The following is a 24,356-nucleotide window of genomic DNA, read 5'->3' as shown; positions in this document are numbered from 1 at the left end:
GTTGAGGTATTCTCTCATTCTAGTTTGCTGAGTGTATTCTAAAAAGGTGCTGGATTTTATCAAATGCTTTTTCTGCATCTACTGAGATGATCATATGATTTTTGTCCTTCATTCTATTGATATGATGTATTACATTGATTTTCAAATGTTAAATCAACCTTGCATTCCTGGAATAAATTCCACTAAGTCATGTTGTAGAATCCTTTTTATATGTTGCTGGATTTGGATTGGTAGTATTAATATTTTCTTGAGGATTTTTATGTCTATATTCATAAAGGATATTGCTGGTAACGGTAATAAAATGAGCTAGAAACTGTTCCTTTCCCCTCTATTTTGTGGAAGTGTGTGATGGTATTACTTCTTGTTTAGACATCTGGCAACATTCACCAAGAAGTCATCTGGGGCCTAAGGTTTTCTTTATGGGTAGAGTTTTTTTGTTTTTGTTTTTATTATTAATTACTGGTTCTCTCTCTTTACTCACTGTAGGTTTATTTAGATTTTTTCTTTTTTTTTTTTCAGACATAGGGTCTTACTCTGTCACCTGGGCTAAAGTGCAGTGACATCATCATAGCTCATTGCAGCTTTTAACTTCTAGGCTCAAGCAATCCTCGCACCTCACTTTCTCAAGCAGCTGGAACTACAGGTACAGGCCACCATGTCCAGCTAATTTTAATTTTTATGGAGATGGGGTCTTGTTATGTTGCCCAGGCTGATCTAGAACTCCTGGCCTCAAGGGATCCTCACACCTTGGCCTCCCAAAGTGCTAGGATTACAGGTGTGAGCCACTGTGCCTGGTCTCTATTTCTTCTTGAATCAGTTTCAGTAGTTTGCTTCTAAGAATCTGTCCATTTTATCTAATTTGTTGGTATATAGCTGTTAATGGTATTATGTTATAATCCTTTTTAATTCTGTAAGCTCACAGCAATGTCCCCTCTTTCATTCTTGATCTTAGTAATTTGAGTCTTCTTTTTTTGGTCTTCCATAAGGTTTGTCAATTTTGTTGATCTTTTCAAAAACCAACTTTTATTTTTGTTGATTTTCTCTGTTTTTCTATTCTCTAGTTCATTAATTTCCACCCTAATCTTTATTATTTCTTTCCTTCACTCTTCATCTTCTGGTGTTTTAAGGTGGAGGGTTTCCCTTTAAGCCACTGCTTTAGCTGCATCTGCTAAGTTTTGGTACGTTGTGCCTTCCTTTTTTATTCACTGAATGTTTTCTGATTTCTTTTTTGTTTTCTTCTTTGATCCACTGATTATTGAGGAGCATGTTGTTTAATTTCCACGTATTCATGAATTTCCCAAATTTCTTTCTGTTTTTTTTTTTTTTTTTTTTGAGAGAGTCTCACTCTGTTGCCCGGGCTAGAGTGCTGCGGCGTCAGCCTAGCTCACAGCAACCTCAAACTCCTGGGCTTGAGCAATTCTCCTGCCTCAGCCTCCCAAGTAGCTGGGACTACAGGCATGTGCCACCATGCCCAGCTAATTTTTTCTATATATATATATTTTTTAGCTGTCCATATAATTTCTTTCTATTTTTAGTAGAGACGGGGTCTCACTCTTGCTCAGGCTGGTCTCGAACTCCTGAGCTCAAACAATCCGCCTGCCTCGGCCTCCCAGAGTGCTAGGATTACAGGCATGAGCCACCACGCCCGGCCGTGTTCCTGATTTCTAATTTTACTTCACTGTGATCAGAGAACACACTTTCTATCCTATAGAATGTTCCATGTGCACGTGAGAAGAATGTGTATTCTGCTGTTGTTGGGTGGAATGTTCTATAGATACCTGTGAGGTCTAGCTGGTTTACGGTGTTAAGCTGTTCTATCCGTTATTGAAAGGGAAGTACTGAAGGCTCCAAATTATTGTCAAACTATTTTTCCCTTCAATTTTGTCAGTTTTTGCTTCATATGTGTTGAGGCTCTGATGTTAGGTGAAGTCACTGCATTTTATCTAAGATGGAGCACTGCTCTGTGCTCTCCCGTTTCTCTTCATCATTGGCTCTCGTTTTGCACCATTCTTGCCCAATGACATTCAGTGTGTGCTGTCATCTATACACTCTGGGCTTTCCCAACCTATCCCTCTATATCTATCTACACTTGGCAAAGTGTAACCCACATAATGGTAATTTCCTAAATTCTTCTGTAGTTCCAAGAATTAAACTAATGAAAACATTTCTGTACTATGATGCACAAAAGGAAGCCAATAGCAATTAGCTAAAAAGCTTAAGAGATGTCCAATTTACTAACGAGAACCAACACCACTGATATGGTCACTACATTTCTCAATTCTTCAGGTTCCCACCAAATGCTAAGGGGTGAGACAGGCTCAGGGTGCATGCTTAATGCAACCTCTGGAGAGAGCCAGTGTCCATGCAGAGGACAGCCTGTTCAGTCTCAGGCTCTTTCCTACTCCCATCCCAAGTAGGCATTCTGCCTGGTTTTCTACAATAACAGTGACCTAATCTGATGTGACAAGGCTAAGGATAGTCTGGGCCCAATGAGTAGCATAAGAAGGAAATTAATCAGAACTGGTACAATCTATCTGAAACTGTAGAAAACCCCAGGCTAATCCACACCACTGGGAATAGGCCAATTCCACCACAAACTAAGGATATTCATTAGTGGCTAGATTGTTAGGAAAAGCAGAAACTGAAAAAAATTGTCCTCCTTAACATGGGCATACAAATGTGGATGACTTTTTGGACATACAGCTTCCTAGTTACACAATTATCCTCAGACATTTTACTACTCTTACAGGAAGTATGAAACGTGTACTAAACCTCCAATTTCCTGAACTCACAAAAAAGCATCCTCATCCTCATACAGAGAGATACAGAGGTAATAAATTTTACTTGTTGTCAGAAGTGTTTCACTGTGAGGATAAACAACTGTTTACCCTGTATATACAGAGTTAAGTATCTACGATTTGTGAAGCTGCTTTCATGCAGACAGTTCTATCTGTCCTCCATTCTACGTATGTAGGTTGGTTAATAGTTGATTTTATTATTCACATTATTTCATATAACATTTATGGACATTAGCATAGAAGTACATACTTATACTTACATTGAATATAAAAAAATACCGTTTAAACCTATAAGAAATTCAAAAGCAGTATTTTTAAAATTTTTATATAACAACCATTCAGGTATAAATTCTACAAAATATAAAGTTATGGATAGAAAAGCATGAGTAAGATTATACTAAGCATTAAATTTAAGTTTTACATATTGTTTGAGAAAACGGATATGACTTTGAAAGTAAAAAAATTATACTCTTAACTATGAAAATGTAAAACATTGTTCTGATGACAAAACAGAAGGCACATTACAAAGTGGAAGGAATTACTGCTGCATATCACAATCGAAACAGCCATACGTCATCTGTTTAAGTGTATACATACATCTGCTTGACCTCCTCTCGACTGCGTTTCTGCCAGCCTTCAGGGCGTCCTTCCCAGCATGCTGTAGTTTTGACTGATTCTGCTGATGGTCGTTAGACAACTTGCCTCCATTTCTCCTGCCATTCACCACCATGTTCTTGGATTCTCCCAACCACTTCATACCCACAGACAGCCTGACCCAGGTGCATTTAGTCACTCTCTTCTAATAGCTTAGAGAATAACTTCAATGTTCTCTCCTAATAGAAACAAAATACAAAAAAACAAAACAAAATGTGGAGGTAAATACATGAAAGATCATTCTAAACAGACCCTTGAGAAAGATACGCAACATTGAAAGTATAGTCACGCACCACATAATGATGTTTGTTAATGACAAACCCATATACAATGGTGGTCCCATAAAATTATAATGGAGCTGAAAAATTCCTATTGTTTAGTATTTACTACATTATATACTTTTTATCATTAGTCTAGAGTGTACTCCTTCTGATAAAAAACAAAAAAACAAAAAAACCAGTAACTGTAAAAAAGCCTCAAGTCCTTCAGGAAGTATTCCAGAAAAAGGCATTGTTATCACAGGAGATGACAGCTTCATGCATATTATTGCCCCTGAAGACTTTGCCGTGGGACAAGATGTGGAGGTGGAAGACGGTGACATTGATGATCTCGATCCCGTGAAAGCCTAGCCTAATATGTGACTGTGTCTTTAGCTTTTTAAAAAAAAGTTTTAAAAGAAAAAAAAAAAATAAAAATAGAAAAAATAAGGATATAAAGAATATATTTTTGTATAATTGTACAATGTGTTTATATTGAGTGTTATTACAAAAAGGTTAAAAAGTTTAACAAAATTAAGAAGTTTATAAAGTAAAAAAATTACAGTAAGCTAAGGCTATTATTGAAGAAAATTTTCATAAATTTAGTGTAGCCTAGAATACGTTTAGAAACTCTACAGTAGTGTCCAGTAATGTCCTAGGCCTTCACATTCACTCAACACTCACTCAACTGACTGACCCAGAGCAACTTCCAGTCCTGCAAGCTCCATTCGTAGTTAAGTGTCCTATACAAGAATACTGTATTTTTATCTTTTATTCTGTATTTTACTGTACCTTTTCTATGTTTAGGTGTGTTTAGATACACAAATGCCATTGTGTCACAACTGCCTACAGTATTTAGTACAGTAACATGCTATACAGATCTGTAGCCCAGGAGCTACAATAGCTTAAGTATGTAGTAGGCTGTACCACCTAAGTTTATGTAAGTACATTCTATGATGTTCACATGATGACAAAATTGCCTTATGTCGCATTTCTCAGAATGTTCCCTATCGTTAAGCGACATGATTGTAATTTACTAACTGACGTCTCCACTATTTCTAGACAGTCTTGGCTCTCCCCAGTCATATGATGCCATGCTCAGGACTACAGCACCCCACTAAGACTCGGATTGGAATGTGAAATACGTGAGGCAGGGACTTAGTCTGCCTTGTTCATTGCCTGTGCTAGAATAACCACCAGCAAATAGTGATAAATAAATATTTATCTTTCAGTTACCAATACAAATCATCTTTGCTCCTTGTTATACTGATATCTAGGTATAGCTCTATAATCTGCTCAAATACCATGTTTTGGTAATGTTCTATGAACTCTTGAGAGTAAACTACAAGGAAGTTATTTATCTCCTTTGTTCCAAGGAAAGCACAGGCTCCTAACTGTTATGCTATTCATTACCTACAGCATAAAGAAATGTACACTGCAGCAGAGTGACAAGTAAAGGACCTTTACATCTTTTTGTTATTAGTTTTAACTCATTGTTCAAGATATTTAAGGGACTAACATTCAAATATCAAATTAGTGCCCATCTAAAAATATCTGCCTTATTCCTTTACAATGACAACAAAGTTGAGAGGCTACCATTCTATATTTGGTAGTATAGAGGCATCCCTCACTAGCTGAATCTTAATTAGCTGAATTTGGGGATTGAATGATTTGGATAGTGGTGGATGCCTTTGGAAATGAGAGTATTGTAGATTATATGTGTCACTAATGGAATGAGAAAGAGGATGTCCCTGATACCGCCTCCTTATGGAAATATGCTTTAGTGTGAGTCAGACTAAAAAGGCCCTAAGATAAGAAAGTGCAAAAATACAGAACTTAAGAGTCAAAGGGGCCGGGCGCAGTGGCTCACACCTGTAATCATAGCACTCTGGGAGGCTGAGGCGGGCGGATTGCTTGAGCTCAGGAGTTTGAGACCAGCCTGAGCAAGAGCGAGACCCCATCTCTACTAAAAATAGAAAGAAATTATATGGACAGCTAAAATATATATAGGAAAAATTAGCCACACATGGCGGCACATGCCTGTAGTCTCAGCTACTCGGGAGGCTGAGGCAGGAGGATCGCTTGAGGCCAGGAGTTTGAGGTTGCTGTGAGCTAGGCTGACATCATGGCACTCTAGCCCGGGCAACAGAGTGAGACTCTGTCAAAAAAAAAAAAAAAAAAAAAAAAAAAAAAAGCCAAAGGGACTCTAAGATCACCAGTACAACTCCTTCAATTTGCAGATGAAGTCACACAGCCAGTGCTACACAACTAACCCGCATCATGAGTAGAACACAGCACTGCTGCCCAAGACTCTCTAAACTAAACCGGATAAGGGTCAGTTTCCCATCCTTTTCACAAACACACAGAAAAGTACTAATGATGAATTATTCTGAAGTACTCCCAGGAATGCATACCTGGACATCCCTTTAATGATGCGTAATACAAACACAAAACATTAATTTTTACTTAATCTCAGGTCTCTCTCACGTCACAGGAGTATTTGTGTTGATTCACAGTGGGGTAGGATGTGCATGTGAGTGGCATGCTTAGGTGCAAGGTAAAAAAACACCTACCAATGTTCAGGATACCTTTACAATTGTTCTCTAATATCTATTTTTCTCCTGGTTCCTTCATTATTGAAATTTAATTTGTATTCAACTTTTAGTGTGCCTGTTTTTTGATTCTTCTTGTAAGCTTCACTAAACCCAAACAAATGATGCTGCTTAAACAATAGGAAAGGGTAAGTAAAACTATTATACATCAGTTATAAGTTAAATATTTTTCCATTTTTAATCAAATTTAACACAAGATCTCTTGTCAAATACCCTATATATTTATACTTAAGAGAAAAGGCATAGAACTCAAGTATACTTCTGAAGCATAAAAGGCAAAGAAAGCTTGAGGAAAAAAAGAGCAATGCACCATGGCCTTCTCTCACCTTTCTCTTCTGTCTGCCTGGAACACAATAACACCATCTTTTTGTCTGGCTAATTCCTTTAAGTCACAGTTCAGTATCTACGTCCTCTAGGAAGTCTTCTTTGACCTTCACTGCCAAATCCAGTTATAGATTTCCACCACAAAACGTATTGTAACTGTCTGTCTGCTTCCTTAACTGAGAGTTTCAGAAGTCAAGAGTCAGAGGCACTCATGATGAAAGATTAAATAAATGAGGTTACAGTCTACACCATGTCACAGAAACTATTTCTACATTTAAAAAAAAATCTACAAACTACAGTTATTGCCTGACCTCTTCAAATCCTTGTCTTTCTCAAGACGTCCACGGTGTTACGGCAGTGAGAGAAACTCCTGCACAGGTGCAAACATGGCAGGAATTGCAGCTGCTACCACCACTAACCTCCCCACCAACTGTTGTGCTTTCTGGTTCACCCCCTAGTTCCGCACCTCCAGAGAAAAAGAACAAGGAGGCCACAAAGTGCTTTTGGTTCTTTAGGAAATCCATCCCTAGAATGCCTGCGTTTGACACACAACTTATGGATAATGACTGAAGAGTGTGGTTTTAAGATTCTTAGTCCCAATATGTATCAATAATATATTAAGTGTAACTATATGGAATAGAAAAGAAATAGATGGAATAAAAAGAGTCTCCACGGAGAATTATTAAGTCTCAACCAAGATTCCCACTCAAGAGATAAAAGCAGAAAATCTGGGGACAAGGCCCAGCGATATGTCTTGTAACAAGACCTCTAGGTGATGCAAACTCCAGTGTGAGAACTGCTGCTCTAGGTTATTCATTCATTCAATTTATCATCTGTTATCCCAAACAAATGCCAAAATTTTAAGAAAGATTATGGAATAAAAATTTTAAGAAATTACATCTATCAAGCCAAGTTTTTTCTGAGAATTAGGAAAAGTTCACCAATAAATCGTTTTAGCAGTAGCACCCCTTCAGCTCAGTTCAGACACAGGCTGAGATCCACTCTAATTTATAAGTAATTTTAACTAAATGTGAGTTAGTCATCCAGAACAAATCTGTGACCTTGGGTCTTATTTATACTGTGGTCCACTGACAGTCTGAACTGAAGCTACCTTAGTGTAAAAGCCACAGACCATGGCTGAATTTCACCAGGACGGACACACTGCACACATCTGGATGTCGTCTAGCAGATGCTTCCATACTCTCCACATGTTCATACAGCAGCTGTCAGTAAAGCCAAAGACTTGACTTAGGCTCACAAATGAAAATTTTGTAAAAGCAGTTCTAATAAAGCTATCAATAATTTTGGGGCTATTCACAAATTTTTAGCTGGAAATTAATATATATGCTATTAATCATCAGGTCATTGTTCTGTCCTCATGAGTGTGGCATCTGTTCTTGCTGGCATGATCTGGACTACAAGCTTACATATTAAAGGCAATGATAGGCTGGGCATGGTGGCTCACGCCTGTAATCCTAGCACCCTGGGAGGCCGAGGCAAGAGGATTGCTTGAGCCCAGGCGTTTGAGGTTGCTGTGAGCTAGGCTGACACCACAGCACTCTAGCCTGGGTGACAGAGTAAGACTCTGTCTCAAAAAAATAAAATAAAGGCAATGATGGAATTTTAAAAAGCTAACACAGGTCACTATTATAGCAGACTATGGAGAAACAGCGGTTGAAAACAACAGGTGGACAGCAAAGCCTAAATGCTTCATGCCTACCATAGAGGACCCCTCTCCCAACAAACAAGGGTGTAGTCTTCTCTGCCATGGAACACAGTTGGCTCATATGAAAATGTCCCCATGGTCGTGGCTTGGTTGACAACAATTGATTTAATTAGCCATTGACTATATTTAGAAGTAAAAATTGCCTCCATTTTGTTGCAAAATTGGCAGGAAAAAATTTCAAGAAAGGACTACTGACCACTTCTTAAGTGGCGTAATAGTCACAAATCTTTCTCTGTTCTGATTTTCCAATATCAAACTGTCAGGAAAACCATTAGACATTTACTACACTCCAGACACTGTTGCAGGCACTGCGGATGCTGCCAAGTACAAAACAAGGTTTCTGCCCTCATCTGTGCTTATATTCTAATGGAAAAAGCACTAGGAAATAATGAACAAATAAATTTCAGCATCTTGGAAAAACTAAAGCTGTCTATGGTGGCAGGGAGTGTTCCAGGTGGAGTAGGGGGGTGACAGTGGCTTTTTGCTGAGAGCAAGGGACGTGAGGGAAAAGCAGGCAGCAACCAGGGAGGAGTGTACTAGGGAAAAGGAAGAGAAAGCATGAAGCCTAGAGGCAGAAATGCACACAGTATGTCTGTGGAATAGCACAGAGGCTGGTGTGGCTGGAGCAGATGACGGGTATGGAGACAGGATGAGGTCGGAGAGCCTGCTAGAAGAAAGGGCTTCAAAAGCCACTGCTGAGACTTGGGCATTTACTCCCAGTGAGATGGGAAGCAAGGGTGACATAATCCAACTCACAGTTTCAAAGGACCATGCTGGCAGCTTGCTACATGGAGAAGCACTTATAAACAAATACTTTTAAAAAAGCAGTTTTAATGAGGCTACAGAAGCTAATAATTTCTGGGCACAAGAGAACATAGGGAGAATAGTTAAGAGATTACTGCGATAAACCAGAGGAAAACTAGTGGGTTGCAGTAACAGAGGTGGCAAGTGTTTGGTTTCGGGATCTTTTCTGAGGGTTTTGCTGATAGTCAGGACTTGCTGACAGACTGAATGTGGGTGTGAAAGAAAGAGGACTCAAATACACCTCCAAATGGAAGAACAGAATTAATATTTAGGGAGGTGACAAAGACTACAGGGATCAGGTTTGGGTAGGGGTTGGGGTGAGTTTGGTTTTGGTCATTTTTTCTTTTTTTTGGTTTTGATCATTTTTGAGATGCCCATTAGAGGCCCAAGTAGAGTACACAGTTGGATATAAGGGTCTGTAGTCCAGGTCCAAGCCGGAGATACAAATTTGGAGTCAGAGTATTAATGGTATTTCAAGCCATGAGACCAGAAGAAATCATGCAGGAGTGAGTACAGACCAAAGAAATCCAAGGACTGAGGGAGGCACTCTAATATCTAGAGGTCAAGATGAGGAGAAAACAGCATGGAATTAAAAAAAAAAGAAAAAAGAAAGGAGCAACTAGTGAGCAAAGAGGAGAACCAACAGCAAACCAGGAACAATGCTTCAAGAAGGGAGTGATCAACTTGGGCAAAGGCTGCAGATGCCCAGAAAGCAAGTATCTTTCTTTTATCAGGGGAAAGGAGAGGCCACTGGCAATCTGTGAGCCTTGCTCAGAAACGAGAGAGCTTCTAAAATGGATATAATGTCCTGAAATAGGACATTATCCAGTTGTGAGGATGACAGAAGGGGTTTTACTTAAGAAATAGAAGGCAGGCCGGGCGCGGTGGCTCATGCCTGTAATCCTAGCACTCTGGGAGGCTGAGACGGGAGGATCACTAGAGGTCAGGAGATCGAGATCAGCCTGAGCAAGAGCGAGACCCCGTCTCTACTAAAAAACAGAAAGAAATTAGCTGGACAACTAAAAATATAGAGAAAAAATTTAGCTGGGCATGGTGGTGCATGCCTGTAGTCCCAACTACTCGGGAGGCTGAGGCAGGAGGATCGCTTGAGCCCAAGAGTTTGAGGTTGCTGTGAGCTAGGCCGATGCCACAGCACTCTAGCCCGGGCAACAGAATGAGACTCTGTCTCAAAAAACAAAACAAAACAAAAAGAAGTAGATGGCAGAGGGTAATAAAAAAAATAGCAAAAAAAAGGGACCATGTGCAGTGGCTCACTGTGAGTGTTCACAAAAATGATGCAACCAGGCTCTGAGGAAATGCAACTGAGATTACGCTCTGAGATGGGCAGGACCACTTCCCTGAGAGGTTTAGCCAACACTAAATTCAACAGGAAAGGAAGATTCACCTTATGTGGTTTCACTGGATCAATAGCTGTGGAAGGAAGCACATACTCCAGATTCTAGTACTAAACTTACATAAAAGGGGAACAATTTATGCTCAACCTAAAACATACTGGAAAACTGCTAAAATAAGAAATTTATTTATTTATGAGACAAGGTGTTGCACTGCTGCCCAGGCTAGAGTACAATGGTGTTATCATAGCTCACTACAACCTCAAACCCCTGGGTTCAAGCATCCTCCCACTTTAGCCTCCTGAATAGCTGGGACTACAGGTGTACGCCACCATGCCTGGTTGATCTTTCTTTGTAGAAATGGGGTGTCCTTATGTTGCTCAGGCTAATATTGAACTCCTGACCTCAAGCGATCATCCTGCCTCAGCCTCCCGAAGTGCTAGGATTACAGGCGTGAGCCACCATACCCGTAAGAACTCTATTTAAAGGGGAAAATATTTCAAGAATTAAAGTTGTATTTAAAGAGGACACTCCTAATCATATTATACTACCACTAAGGTAAAAAGCACCACACCCAGGACCACCAGGGTACATTCCAAATCACCAACACCAACACCATCTTTGGAGGGAAGAGATAATTTTAAACAATATATTTTTTCCCCCAAATGTCTATAGTGAACATATTTATATATAATCAGACAAAACAAAAGCCTTAATACTTTAACAAGTTTCAAAAGAACGCGGAGTTGTTTCATAGAAAATGTGCTAGGTTCAGGTAATATACCTGCTCTATACCTGGCAATAATGGCCCCTCAACAAATGTCGACACCCTTCTCTTTCCATAGTCCCGATATGGGATTATACATTGTTGAGTGACTTTTGAGTTAACCACTTGTGTTCAATTTGAGAACTCTGGTTCCAATCTCTTTTAACTTAAATATAGGAATGTTTTGCTTACCATCATAACACAAACCAGGATTTTAAAAAAATCTGTCAAAAAAATAAAAACATTGATTCTGATTGACTGTCAAGAATTTTAACCTAATTCCTGTGACATTACACCAGGAACTCTCTAACCAGTTTACATGTTGAACTTGTCTATAAATAGTTTATCTTAGTTTATCTTAAATCATCCAGTGGCAGGGAAACAATCCCCAAGTGGTAGAAAAAGAGAATTTAACGTACATTTTTAAGCTCTAGCCTATTAGAGGACTTTCGGAAATCTTTATTGAGAAAAGCAAAGAAAAAATGTTAAGTGATTCAGCTATAATTTGGTAAGAAAGCAATTCAGCACACCAAACTGTTAATAGTGTTATCTCCAGAGAATGAAATTACAAGCAACTTTTACCTTATATTCAACTTTGCAAAATAAACGTGTTACTTTCATAATAAAAAAATTGAAGATATTTATAAAAAGGAAAATAGAACAGGTTGGCAGCTTCCTATCACAAGGCCTTAGTACTTGGGATACTGCCAATCTGCTCAGCAGCACCTGCCCAACCCCACTCCTCCAGCTCCATGATTTCCTTACACATTTTAACCCCTTACATTTCTCATCATCGTGCTTATTACAACTGTACTCATTTCTCAGTGCAATTATTTGATAACATCTACCTTCCTCACGGTAGAATAAACTAGCTAAGATCCACTTTCATGTCATTGGACCTAGCACAAGGCCCAGCATAGGTCCATTCATATCACACCCTCTTTCTAATCCCAAACCCAACTGCTACACAGAATCCCAACTGGTTATTAGTTCTTTCTCCCAAATCTGAAATTACAAAAGGATCTATAACATAGCAAAGAATTCCAAATCAGTCTTTATCAATGGCAATTCCAAATCCACCTGCAATCAATATATATCCAAGTTCCATGGAATCCTATAACTCTAGAGGTTAGGCCACCACAAACCCTGAAAAGCTATCAGAAGCATTTGTGATCAATATTTCATCACAAGGCTATAACACAGTTTGAGAGGGCATTGCTCACTTGCCAATTTGTTAGAAAACTACCACGAATTCTTGTTCATACCTATAACCTTAAAACTTGCTCCTATATTGTCAGAAATAAATTTCACTTGAGAAGGTAGACAACTTGTCAGAGTAATTCAACTACTGCTAGTGTTATGAAACGAAAAAAAGCCTTCAGATTTTTTTTTTATTTTAGCATATTATGGGGGTACAAAAGTTTAGGTTACGTATATTGCCCTTGCTCCCCTGCCCCCCAAATCAGAGCTTCAAGTGTGCCCATCCCCTAGACGGTGCGCATCGCACTCATTATGCAGGTATACACCCATGCCCTCCCACCCACATCTGCCTGATACCTGATTGATATTACTCCTAAATGTGCTCTTAGGTGATGACCAGTGAAACTAATTTGATGGTGAGTACAGGTGGTGCTTATTTTTCCATTCTTGGGATACTTCACTTAGAATGGGTTCCAGCTCTATCCAGTAAAATACAAGAGGTGCTGTATCACCATTGTTTCTTATAGCTGAGTAATACTCTATGGTACACATATACCACATTTTATTAATCCACTCATGTATTGATGGGCAATTGGGTTGTTTCCACATCTTTGCAATTGTGAATTGTGCTGCTATAAACATTAGCGTGCAGATGTCTTTTTTATAGAATGTCTTTTGTTCTTTTGGGTAGATGTCCAATAATGGGATTGCTGGATCAAATGGTAGGTCTACTTCTATCTGTTTAAGGTATCTCCATATTGCTTTCCACAGAGGTCGCACTAGTTTGCAGTCCCACCAGCAGTGTATGAGTGTTCCTATCTCTCCGCATCCATGCCAACATTTATTGTTTTGGGACTTTTTGATAAAGGCCATTCTTACTGGAGATAAGTGATATCTCATTGTGGTTTTGATTTGCATTTCCCTGATGATTAGAGATGTTGAGCATTTCTTCATACGTTTGTTGGCCATACTTCCGTCTTCTTTTGAAAAATTTCTATTCATGTCTTTTGCCCACTTTTTGATAGGATTGTTTGATTTTTTTCTTGCTGATTTTCCCGAGTTCTAAATAGATTCTAATTATCAGCACTTTATCGGATGTATAGCCTCCGAAAATTTTTTCCCATTCTGTAGGTTGTCTGTTTGCTCTCGTGACAGTTTCTTTGGCTGTGCAGAAACTTTTTAATTTAATTAGGTGCTTTGGGGATTTTTCTCTGAATTCACAATTATGCCTCTACCTAAGCCAGAGCCAGTGTCCCGTTTTTTTTTTTTTTATTTAAAGACTAGAGCTATCATGCTAATTCAAATGCTAATTAGGTATATGGTACCATCAACACAATAGCAAAGAATAGGTCTCTATACTGGTAAAATTATTATCAATGCCCATGTTGTTATTGTCATTCCTGCTTTCCTTCTCTAGCACTTGGTCCAGCTTCAGACAATTCTACAGCTTTCTCGAGCACTCTCTGGTGGTAATGCCCCCAACGTGGGCCTCCAAGGGAATGAGGCCCGAAGCTGAGCAATTCACACCAAGTCATAATGCTTCACCCACCGCCTTTTCAGGATAAAATGATGGCTACAGATATCATCACTAAGTTTTGAAAAGTACTGGATCATGCTAAATTGGTTGAGCTAATTGCTCTAAAGGAGACTGTAATATGCCGAAAAATGGCCCCCAGGGACATCAGGTTCTAATCTCTGAGCCTGTGAATGTCACCTTATAAGAAAAAGTGTCTTTGAACAAAAAAGAAAATAAAAATTAAAAAAAAAAAAAGAAGAAGAAAAGAAGAAAAAGAAAACGGTCTTTGAAGATGTTACTACATTAAGGATTTTGAGATAAAGGAGATTATCCTTGATTATGCAGGTAGGCTCTACATGCCATCCCAAACGCCTCTGTAAGAGGCAGAGGGAGATTTGGCAGCTCACACAGAAGAGAAGAAACAGCAGAGACTGGAGTGATGTGGCCATAGGCGAAGGAATGTGCAGCCACTAGCAGCCAGAAGAGGCAAAGAGATTCGCTTCTACAGCACAGCCCTGCCAACATTCTGACTTCGGCCCAGCGACACTGTTTACACTTGTGGCTTCCAGAGCTGTGAAAATGCGTTTCTGTTAACTTAAGCAACGAAAGTTTGTGGTAATTTGTGACAGCAGCCACAGGATTCTACTAGCAGCCACTAATACAGAAATGAAAAAGTAAATAAAAGTAGAAACATTGTATACTTACGAGACTTCAAAAACAAAATTTCAACACGTCACAAGAAAAAAGATTTTAAACACCTTCAAAAACAGTGTATTTAGAACAATTTTTAAAAGTCATTTTTCCTCTTCAACTGCAGGTATGAAACAGCTATTGAGTTATAGGGATTTTGAAAATAAAGCTGGCTTTTCATTTACACATCTACTTATACACTGTGCTAAGCCAGATAACCAAGATCTCCCTTAGAAGTATTATGATTGAACATTTTTTCAATTTATATAAAAACTTAAAATGAAAACAAACTATTAGATAGAATTTTTCATGTGGCAAAACATTTTACACAGTGAAATACCCACCACAGGTAAGTTTACAATCACACATTTGCAATTTTTGCACTTAGTGGGCTAATGATCTACAGTTAGACATGGAAGAAATTCCTCTCTGCCTCATTGTAGAAAATACCACTTCATTCTTACATATCCACATTCAATATGTATCACTATACGGGATTTTATGTAAGAAAGATTTCATGTCTCCAATCATCTCAGTAGGTATTTTTAAAATAAAGGTTAACTGATGTGGTTGAGGGAAATTCCACAAAAATAACCCACAAAACAACAGAAAACACCTGCTTCCCCATCTCTCTACATCTGATCCACCTGCTTACCTAGTAGGGCCTATAGATAAAATTAAGGATGCTTTCTTTGTTACCGTTTTCTCTAAGACCAAAGAGAATTTCACTTTTCTAGAAAAAGATGCCATCTAGTGTCAAACGTCGTAAGTACAGCCATTACAGTGCCGTTCCTCAATCAGAAGCTACAAATGGATCAAAGAATAGTCAATTCTTTTTTTTTTTTTTTTTTTTTGAGACAGAGTCTCACTCTGTTGCCCAGGCTAGAGTGAGTGCCGTGGCGTCAGCCTAGCTCACAGCAACCTCAAACTCCTGAGCTCAAGCGATCCTCCTGTCTCAGCCTCCCGAGTAGCTGGGACTACAGGCATGCGCCACCATGCCCGGCTAATTTTTTCTATATATATTTTTTTTAGCTGTCCATATAATTTCTTTCTATTTTTAGTAGAGGTGGGGTCTCGCTCTTGCTCAGGCTGGTCTCGAACTCCTGAGCTCAAACGATCCGCCCACCTCGGCCTCCCAGAGTGCTAGGATTACAGGCGTGAGCCACCGCGCCCGGCCAGAATAGTCAATTCTTACCAGGCCAAGACAAGGGTGAGGAAAAACCTCCAAAAGGTGATTCTTGGCCTGAACCTTCAGGGCATGTCTGAGTCTGCCAGCTGGTGGACTCCGCTGGAGGCAGTCCACACTGCGGTGAAGGATGTGGCTCTGGAGTCAAAGCACCTGGATCCCACCGCAGCGACATCATTGCTCTCTTGCAGTGTGACCATGCACGAGTCTCCCTGAACCTCGTTCACACCACATTCGTAAAATGAAAAGAGGGCCTACCTCCTAGGTTTGGCACAAAAATAAGCAGAAATTGCTTATAAAATTAAAGTCTCCAACTGCTCCTCTTTTCAAGTAACTAAGGCAAAAGCAAAGAGGACCAGATACATTATTCACAAAACTGTAAACAATCAAGTAAAAAAGTTCCCTTCCATTCCCCATCCAACCATAACTCCCACCAGAAAATCGTATCATCTCACCCTAATATTTAAGAAGTACAAACTTTCAAGAGAACGAAAAAAGACCAAAGGTGCTAATTATAATACAGAACTGAGCATCAGTTTTGAGAGCTTCTCCTACTGTTCCTAAAGGGAAGAAATGTGATTCCTGGTAAGTGTATAGGATTAAAAATCATACCAAACTGCACCTCATCCATCAACATTCAGAGGGACTACAGATTTGGTTACAGTGGAATTTAGTTTGCTGTATATGGGTTAAAACATTTTTTTCTTACTGTAACTCCATGTTTAAAAACACCAACAATAAATAATAACAGCTCCATTCATTTAGTGCTTCCTAATATTCATGCTATCACTTAGTTCTCACACACTATAAAAGTAAGTACTTTTTTTTTTGGTTACACAGATAAGAGGTTGGAAATTTCCTCACCTGTGCTCTAGAAAAGATTTCTCTGGTGGAAGACCATGAAATTAGAAGCAGAGAGACCAGTTAGGAAATTAAATGCAACAGTAGCAGCGGATGAGAAAAGAGAAAAGCTCTGGTGTTTAAGACATAGGCATGGCAAACCTGGTAATAAATTAATTAGCTACAGGTGGTGAGGAAGAGCAACGAATTCAAGGGAAGTCCGAAATCTCTAGGTGGGGCGAAAGTTTTAATTTGGGAGGCTGCAAGACTGCCACAACCGTAGGGAAGACAGAGAAATAGGTTTGCAGGAAAGATGAGAAAGTCTGGATTTGCTAAATTTGGGAAGTGGAGCACCACCCAGGTAAAGCTGTCATAAGATATTAGAACTTTGAAGAGAAGTGGAAACTGAAGAGATTAACATTAATAATAAAAGGACTTTACAGTTCACCAAGCATTTCAACATTATCTCAATTCACTGCAAAAAGTCTTAAAAGTAATAGGCTCAGGGAGTTGTGTTACTTGCCCAAAGCAATTTACTTCTTCTGACAACATACTGCACCATCAATACATGAAACCAAAATAAAATCTTGAAGTATTTTACCATGGGCAGGTAAATGAAACAAGAAAGGGGAGGGAATAGGGAAGGAAATAAAAAGGTGGGCAAGAGACATACACAGGTGCTGTGAGACAGATGACTCTTGCAAAGGAGCAACCCACTTCCAGTGTTTGGGGACATGTGCTGTTGAGTACCGACCAGTGTCCCACGTCCAGCTAACTTAATGTCTGCTCAAGATGCAAGTGAGGGACTGAATGCTGTAGAAATGAGAGACCACCTCCCAGCTCTAGTTTTCTGGGCAGCATTTCACACTATTGCTTTACAATTATGCAAGAACTGTGCTAATCACTTTATGTGCATCATATTATTTCCTCACACCAAAGCTCTTTAACACACATACTACTACTGTCATCTGTATTTTATAAATGAGAACAAGCCTTAGAGAATTAGGAAAAAATTAAGCCAAAGCCAGGTTGAGTACTGTACACTCTTAACATCATTTAAGAAAGCAATACAATCCTGACCCAAACAAATTTTTAAACACACTTTGCTCCATATTTCAAGAGTAAAACCATAGAACACAATAAACCTGGTTCCTGATTTCTCAGAGCTCAGAGTATACTGTGGGCAGAGAGACAACTGAGAAAGTGTGTAACTAGAAGTTCTTGTAAGAGGTATAACAGAAACAAATAGGATGTTAGGAGAGAAAATAATATGAAAATAGACTTTAGATCGGATGATCAGGGAAAACCCAAATTGTAAACATAAAAATGATCGACTTTTTTGGGCCAAAACCCTCCTGGTATCCATTTATATCCACCAAACAAATATTTTCTGAGGCAACTGGATTTGTCTAAAGCCTCCAGAACCTCCCTTTTTAAAGGAGTGCGACAGGAGGTTTCCTATGGCTTCTCCAGCCCCAGACCCCACTGGCTGAAGGATCAAGCCCCCTTCTACTCACCTTCCTATGAGCAGGCTGGTCTTCTGGCTAAAAAATATATTTCTCCACATGATGCAACATAAGCATTTCCTTGAAAATACTCCTCAGAGATCATTAAAACATATAAGATACTTCAACCTTGTTATATAAATCAGACAAAATGATTCATTCTGTAGACCCAGAATCCACACAATTCAACAAACATTTATCAAGAACCCCTTGGGAGCCAGCAGGCACTGTTCGTGGTGCTGGAATACTGGTCGCGAACAAGGAACACTAGAGGGCGCACAAGAGCGTCTACTTTCAGGAGAACTGCAGGGTTACTACTACACAGAGGAGTGGAGAACCAAAACCAAAGGGCAGCGTGAGGAAAAAACCGGGTCTCTACACAACAGGGTAGATGGGCACAAAATAAGCAGCAGAATGAACCTTCGCTGAAGGGGCCTTTTGCATAAGGCCTGAGAGGCGACCCCACTGCCATAAGAGATGTGCTGACCAGCTGATCCTATAACGGTGGCACAAGTTAGAACACAGCTGCCCTGACACCTGTATTAGATGTTATGTTGGTTCACCCTAACTTGCAAGACTCAGGACTCACTAGATCAGCAACCCTACAAAGTAGGTGAGACAGGTATTATCACCACAAATAAGGAGGCTAAAGCTCAGAAATGAATTGCTTTCTTGATGGCAAAGTGCCATTAAGTAGTGAGGCTGGGTCGAAAACCCTCACGTTTAAACTGCAGTCTGGTGTAAACTCCATGCTTGAGCCACGTGTGTCACCCATGAATAAAGAGGCTTGTCATTGGCAAATGCTTCCTTGGTCTATTTACTTTTTTCTTCAGTGTGCTATTATAATACAGAAACTAAGACATTTTGCAGAAATGCAAATGGCATGTAGGAGCCACATAGGTCTTAATAACCAAGCTTTTAGGGACCACTGATACACACTAGTCTCTCAATTCTAAAACCCAAATGAGTGTAAGTCATTTCATCAATTTAATGACACTTCAAAAAAAAAGAAGGTAAAATTACATGAAACATGCAGATGAACTAAGTAAGCCAATTAGAGAGATATCAAAATATGACATAATTCTTAGCAATGAGAAAATTGGATGGCACATAAGTGTAAAAGATGAAGTATAATTTAGGATTGGAAGTGACTTCAGAGACTAATGTTTAGTCATTTTACAGATGAAGAAACTGAGTCCTGGCCCTATCAATGTCTTATACAAATAGAAACAGAGCAAAGACTGGAACACACATATCAATTCTTACTCCAAAGGTCCTTCAGCTATTCCCAAAATTATATTTATGTAACAGTCATAATCTTATATACAGCCCTAAAAGGTTGCCCAGTGTTTGAGTTTATTTCATTCAGAGATACCAGCTATCCCCAAATCAACCCCACGCAAATGTAATGGCTCTCTCCCTGCATGTACTTAATATATGTATATTAATACCACATAGTCCACAGCATGACACATTGAAGACAAGACACACGGTGCCTGTGTTTACAAGTGTGCGGAAGACTCTTACATTAGAGTGTTCTGGGGCTGACAGAGTCCTGGGACTCCTGACATGGAGAAGTAAAGCTCATATATGGTACACAAAAACACGAAATAATGGAATCACACTCATTTATCTGAAAGGATTTGCTCTGTAAGCCATGGAAAGGGCATTCTTGTGGATAGGGAGCTGCTCAGGTGCCACACACACAAATCTCTTTGTCACATAACCCAGCCACATACTCGTGCCCTATAAACCCATAAATTGAAACTCAGGTGAAGAAAAATCAGATTCAATCCCAAACTTTTATGACCCAAGGTAAAAGTTACAAACCAACATCCCGTACCCACAAAACCCCCTGCTCAAAGATATGCAAACACCAGGACACTTCCCTGGAGCATACCTCCCTCTCCCCAACCCATATTCTGCTATCCCCCACCCACCTCCCACTTCCCCAGGACTGCCCACTGGTATCTGCTACAAGTATGGAGAGCTCAGAGCAGGAGCAGTTCCATGTGTATTAAAAGGCAGATGAAAATATAGGCAAGAGAGCACTAGGAAATGATTTTGAAAGAGTTTGGTTTCAAAGTTATGAATAAAGAATGGAGCTCTACTCTCCTCTTGAAGAGTAAGTTATAATATTCTTTTCAGTTTCAAACTCAGTTTTTTTAAAAAATGATGTAACATTAGAATGGACATATTTTGAAACACTAAATACAAACCATTAAGCTTGACAACTTGGAGATTAACAGATTAACACACTCATCAAGTGCTACCAAGCACCTCCTCCTGCTCTGTACCTGCCCCTGGGCAGCGAAGACAATAACTAGACTCAAACTCACAAGAAAGCAGAGGGGATGGGCAAGAAAATCACTCAGTTCAATACAATGTAGTAAGTGCTCAGGGAACACAGAGGAGGGATGTATCCTCCTGAGCAGGCCAGCCCCTGAACCTGTGTGTCTAAGGCAAGTTTCACCAGGAGGCGACATTCCCACTGGGCCCGTCTGAAGCACGAGTATGTACTGGGGGCAGGAGAGGGGTGTAGGAATGCCCGGCAAGACATGGCCAAAAGGCCCTAGGCATGGGGAAGCCAGTGCAGCCAGAGCTTGAGAAAGGGAGTAGAATGTAGAATGTTTAGAGACTAAAAACTGAAAAGTGGACTGCAGTTTCCACACATGCCAGGATTAACGCATTTGTGGACTTTAACCTTGGAATATAGGGAGCTCCAACAGGGACAGGGCCACACCTGTGATTCAAATTGCTAAACCTTCCAATACACAATGAACTTGTATCTACAGCAAGTAACATTTTATATATTTCAGTATGTACAAATTATCTGCGATTATTTCAGGCAAAAATGATTTTCTCCTCCCTTTTCAAAGTATTTATTTTTTACTAATTGTCAAAAACTACACGCATGTTCTCAATATTAAAAACTAAAGGAAGAAAGTTACAGCTGCTTCATCTGACGATCTGACAGAGTTCAGAACCTAAAAGGCCCCGCTTAACTTTACTTCATACCAAACTCATTTATTTTTTTTATTTATTTTTTTTGAGACAGAGTTTTGCTTTGTTGCCCGGGCTAGAGTGAGTGCCATGGCGTCAGCCTAGCTCACAGCAACCTCAAACTCCTGGGCTTAAGCAATCCTCCTGCCTCAGCCTCCCGAGTAGCTGGGACTACAGGCATGCGCCACCATGCCCGGCTAATTTTTTCTGTATATATTTTTAGTTGGCCAGGTAATTTCTTTCTATTTTTAGTAGAGATGGGGTCTCGCTCTTGCTCAGGCTCATACCAAACTCATTTAAATCTAAAAAGGTCCAGGTGAAAAGAATCACAATTAATCAAATTAACTCACCTGCCCGCAGTTCTAGATAAAACTTCCCCCCAGAGCGAATTTCATTTGGCAAATTCTTAAAAATAACTTTAAAGAACACATTTTGACCTCCCCTGTTATTTCTAAGTTTCACCACTCAACACATCACAGAGGTTACAGCTCCAGAACCGGGTCAAACGAACCTAAATAGAGACAGCGAATTTCTCAGCGCCCAATTTGTTTCTACCTCATTCCAGCAAGTTGGATCGAACTGTCACTTTGAAAACATGTTCGTTCCCCCTCTTAGAGGTAGGGGTGACACTGCTTCACACCGTCTGTACACGTGTGGAAGGACCAACAGCCGCTGTCGGACCAAGGGAGAGCAGATAAAGCACAAAGGCGAGGGAAGGCAACCCGGCCACAGCCGAGGGCGTCCAGAGCGAGCGGGCTGCAGAGCAGCTCTGGGGGGACCCATGAAAGGAGGCTCAAGCCAAAACAAAAGCAAAAAGTTCAGCGCGGCAGAGGTAGCAGATTGGGCGAGACGGTTCACGGCTGCCCATTGGAGAAGAGGGAAAACAGAGTCCCCCAATCGCGAGCGGCGGGGCTGCTCCCCTCGTGCGGCCGCGGGCCCGGCCCCGACACTGCCCGGCGGCCACTACCGCTCCCTTCCGGCCGCGGTCACCATTGCAGGCCAGGCCCGCACCCGCCCCGCACTACGGCCCCGGCCGGCCGCGGCCCTGGCCCCGGCCCCGCCCCCGCGCCAGCCGCCCGGCCCCGCCGCCCCGGTCTCCACCCGCCCTGGCCCCGGCGGCCCCGCTCCGGCCCGGCCGCGGCCCCGCACACCCCCGGAGCCCGAAGCCGCCCCCCGCACTCCCCGCGCCGGCGCCCGCGCCTCCCCCGACTCACTGCCGGCGCGGCCCGGCTCCTTCTCGGGGCGCGTCCGCGGCCCCGCTGCCCGGCCGCTGCGATGGGGGGGGGGGCCGCGCCGCCGCGCCACACTGTTCCGTCCCCCAACAAAATTAATCACCAAAAAATAATTCCAGAGAAAAATGGAGAGTAAAATCCAAGATGGCGGTAAGGACCGCAGCACCGCCCGCTCCATCCGCTGTCGGCAAAAATAAGTCCCAGCTGCGGCCACGGACCCCACCCCCACCCGGCGGTCGCCGCGGCCGCCGGCGTCCCCCGCACCCGCACCCCCTGGGTCAACTCGCCGCGCTCGGGCGCCCCCGTTCCGCCGCTCCTAGGCCTCACCTTCACCTCACGCACGGCCGCGAGGTCCGAAAGGCGTCCGGCGGATTCGGAGCTCTACGTCCCGAGTGCTTGCCCCGCGCGGTGCCGCCTCGGTCTCGGGGTGTCCTCACCTCATAGCCCGGGAGCCTCGCTGGCCGCACCGCAGACGCGCCGCCGCCTCCGGTGAGCCACCTGGACACCGCCCGGGATCGGTGGAAGGATACGAAAAGGAGTTCCGCGGACACCCGACGGCGGAGGGACACCACGTCCGCGGCCTCCCGGAGCGTGCGCGCTCCCCCCGCCCGGCGCCGGCCGCCTTGGTGGCTTCGACGGGATTCTGTCGGGGGAGGAAAAGAAACGCGAAAGGGAAATAAGTTCCCCACCGGGTGTTCCCGACGGCGGAGGGACAAAAGGAGCGATTTTTGAGAGAATGCGCAGAGTCGTTGCCGTCGCTTCACCTCGCGGCGGAGGGATCCGCGGCCGACCAGTCGGCGGTCAGGGATCCCTCCGCCTCGCTGCCCTTTAAATCGCGGCTGGAGGCGGCGTCGCCGCGCGCCTCGCGGGCGCCACCTAGTTCCCGGGCCGCGGTGGCGTCCGCGTCCCTGCGGGGCCCCGGCGGGCGGCCCCCAGCCTCGGGCCCTCGCACCTTTGCCCCTACCAGGGACAGCTCCCGAGCCCGGGGGGCTGCCCGGGCGACGGGGACGCGCCTAGCCCAGCGCGCCTCCGGGTTGCGCCGGGGGAGGCGGCCCCAGGAAGGGAGTCTCTTTGTTGTGAGAAAGGGTGTCGCTGGAAGCAGATACACCCCAAGCCCGAGTGGGCAGCCTGAGCGCCGCCGCACGCAGGGCTGCGAGGGAGGCGGGAGTGAGCGTGCGCTGCCGGCCGTTCCTCGGCACCTACCGTGGGCTAGGCTTTCCCGACGCCACGACGGCGCCTCTTCTCTCCGACGGGGCCCTCGGCACCCGACATGCGGCGTGTCCTCGGGGCGCTCGGGCAGCGGAGGGTCCGGGGCGGGAGGTTGCAGTCTGCAGTGAGGACTACACAACACCACTGAAGAGAGTAACTCGTATCCGGCCCTTAGCAGGCGCTGTTCTGGGCTCTGACGCGCCCTCGCTCCCTAGGCAGCCCGCAGAGGGGGGCACCGTCGTGGTTCCCAGTTTACACGTAGGGAAACTGAGGCACAGACAGATTTTTTTTTTTTTTTTTTTTAGGTAACCTCCATGACAGCTAGTCAGGGCTTGAGCCAGACCCTTATCCAGTACTCTGGTGGAAAACGCAGATAGCAAGTACATAAGTAGTGTGCTAAGGACGCCAAGAAGTTGAAATCGCCGCAGGCGTTTAGATGCGGGCAACTCGGTGCCTGGAGGTGTCCCCGAAAAAGCGGACACCTGGAGGGTGAATTGGGTATGTTAAGACACGTAGGGACAGTGGGGCCAGCAGCACACAGTCCCTGGGGGCTGGGGGGAGGCAGACAGGACAGACAGACGGCTTCCGGGCAGAGTCCCGGCCTGCCTCTCTCGGCTGTGTCCGCTGCATCTCCCGGACCTGGCACGGAGTGGGCCCTCCACAGAGGGTGGTTTAAGGGAGG

The 24,356-nt window shown here is 42.6% G+C and overlaps 1 protein-coding gene across 2 annotated transcripts in view; it reads right to left on the bottom strand.

The window, feature by feature from the left end:
- The window catches only part of KMT5B (lysine methyltransferase 5B), a 55,068-nt gene extending 31,965 nt beyond the window's left edge, over positions 1-23,103 (bottom strand). The window contains exons 1-2 of one of the 2 annotated variants that reach the window (XM_069471738.1): positions 22,793-23,103; positions 3,396-3,631 (exon numbers count right to left, since the gene is read on the bottom strand). In XM_069471738.1, coding sequence (XP_069327839.1) covers positions 3,396-3,555 — 160 coding nt within the window. In that variant the 5' untranslated portion in view covers positions 3,556-3,631; positions 22,793-23,103. Of the gene's footprint in view, positions 1-3,395; positions 3,632-22,447; positions 22,620-22,792 lie in introns of those variants that run through there. The other variant, XM_069471739.1, reaches the window with a different exon arrangement.
- Between the last annotated feature and the right edge of the window lie 1,253 nt (positions 23,104-24,356).

This window comes from Eulemur rufifrons, chromosome 6, assembly GCF_041146395.1.
Source record: "Eulemur rufifrons isolate Redbay chromosome 6, OSU_ERuf_1, whole genome shotgun sequence".
Lineage (NCBI taxonomy): Eukaryota > Metazoa > Chordata > Mammalia > Primates > Lemuridae > Eulemur > Eulemur rufifrons.
Note: the sequence above shows the minus strand (reverse complement) of the source record. Positions and strands in the feature narration are given on the sequence as shown.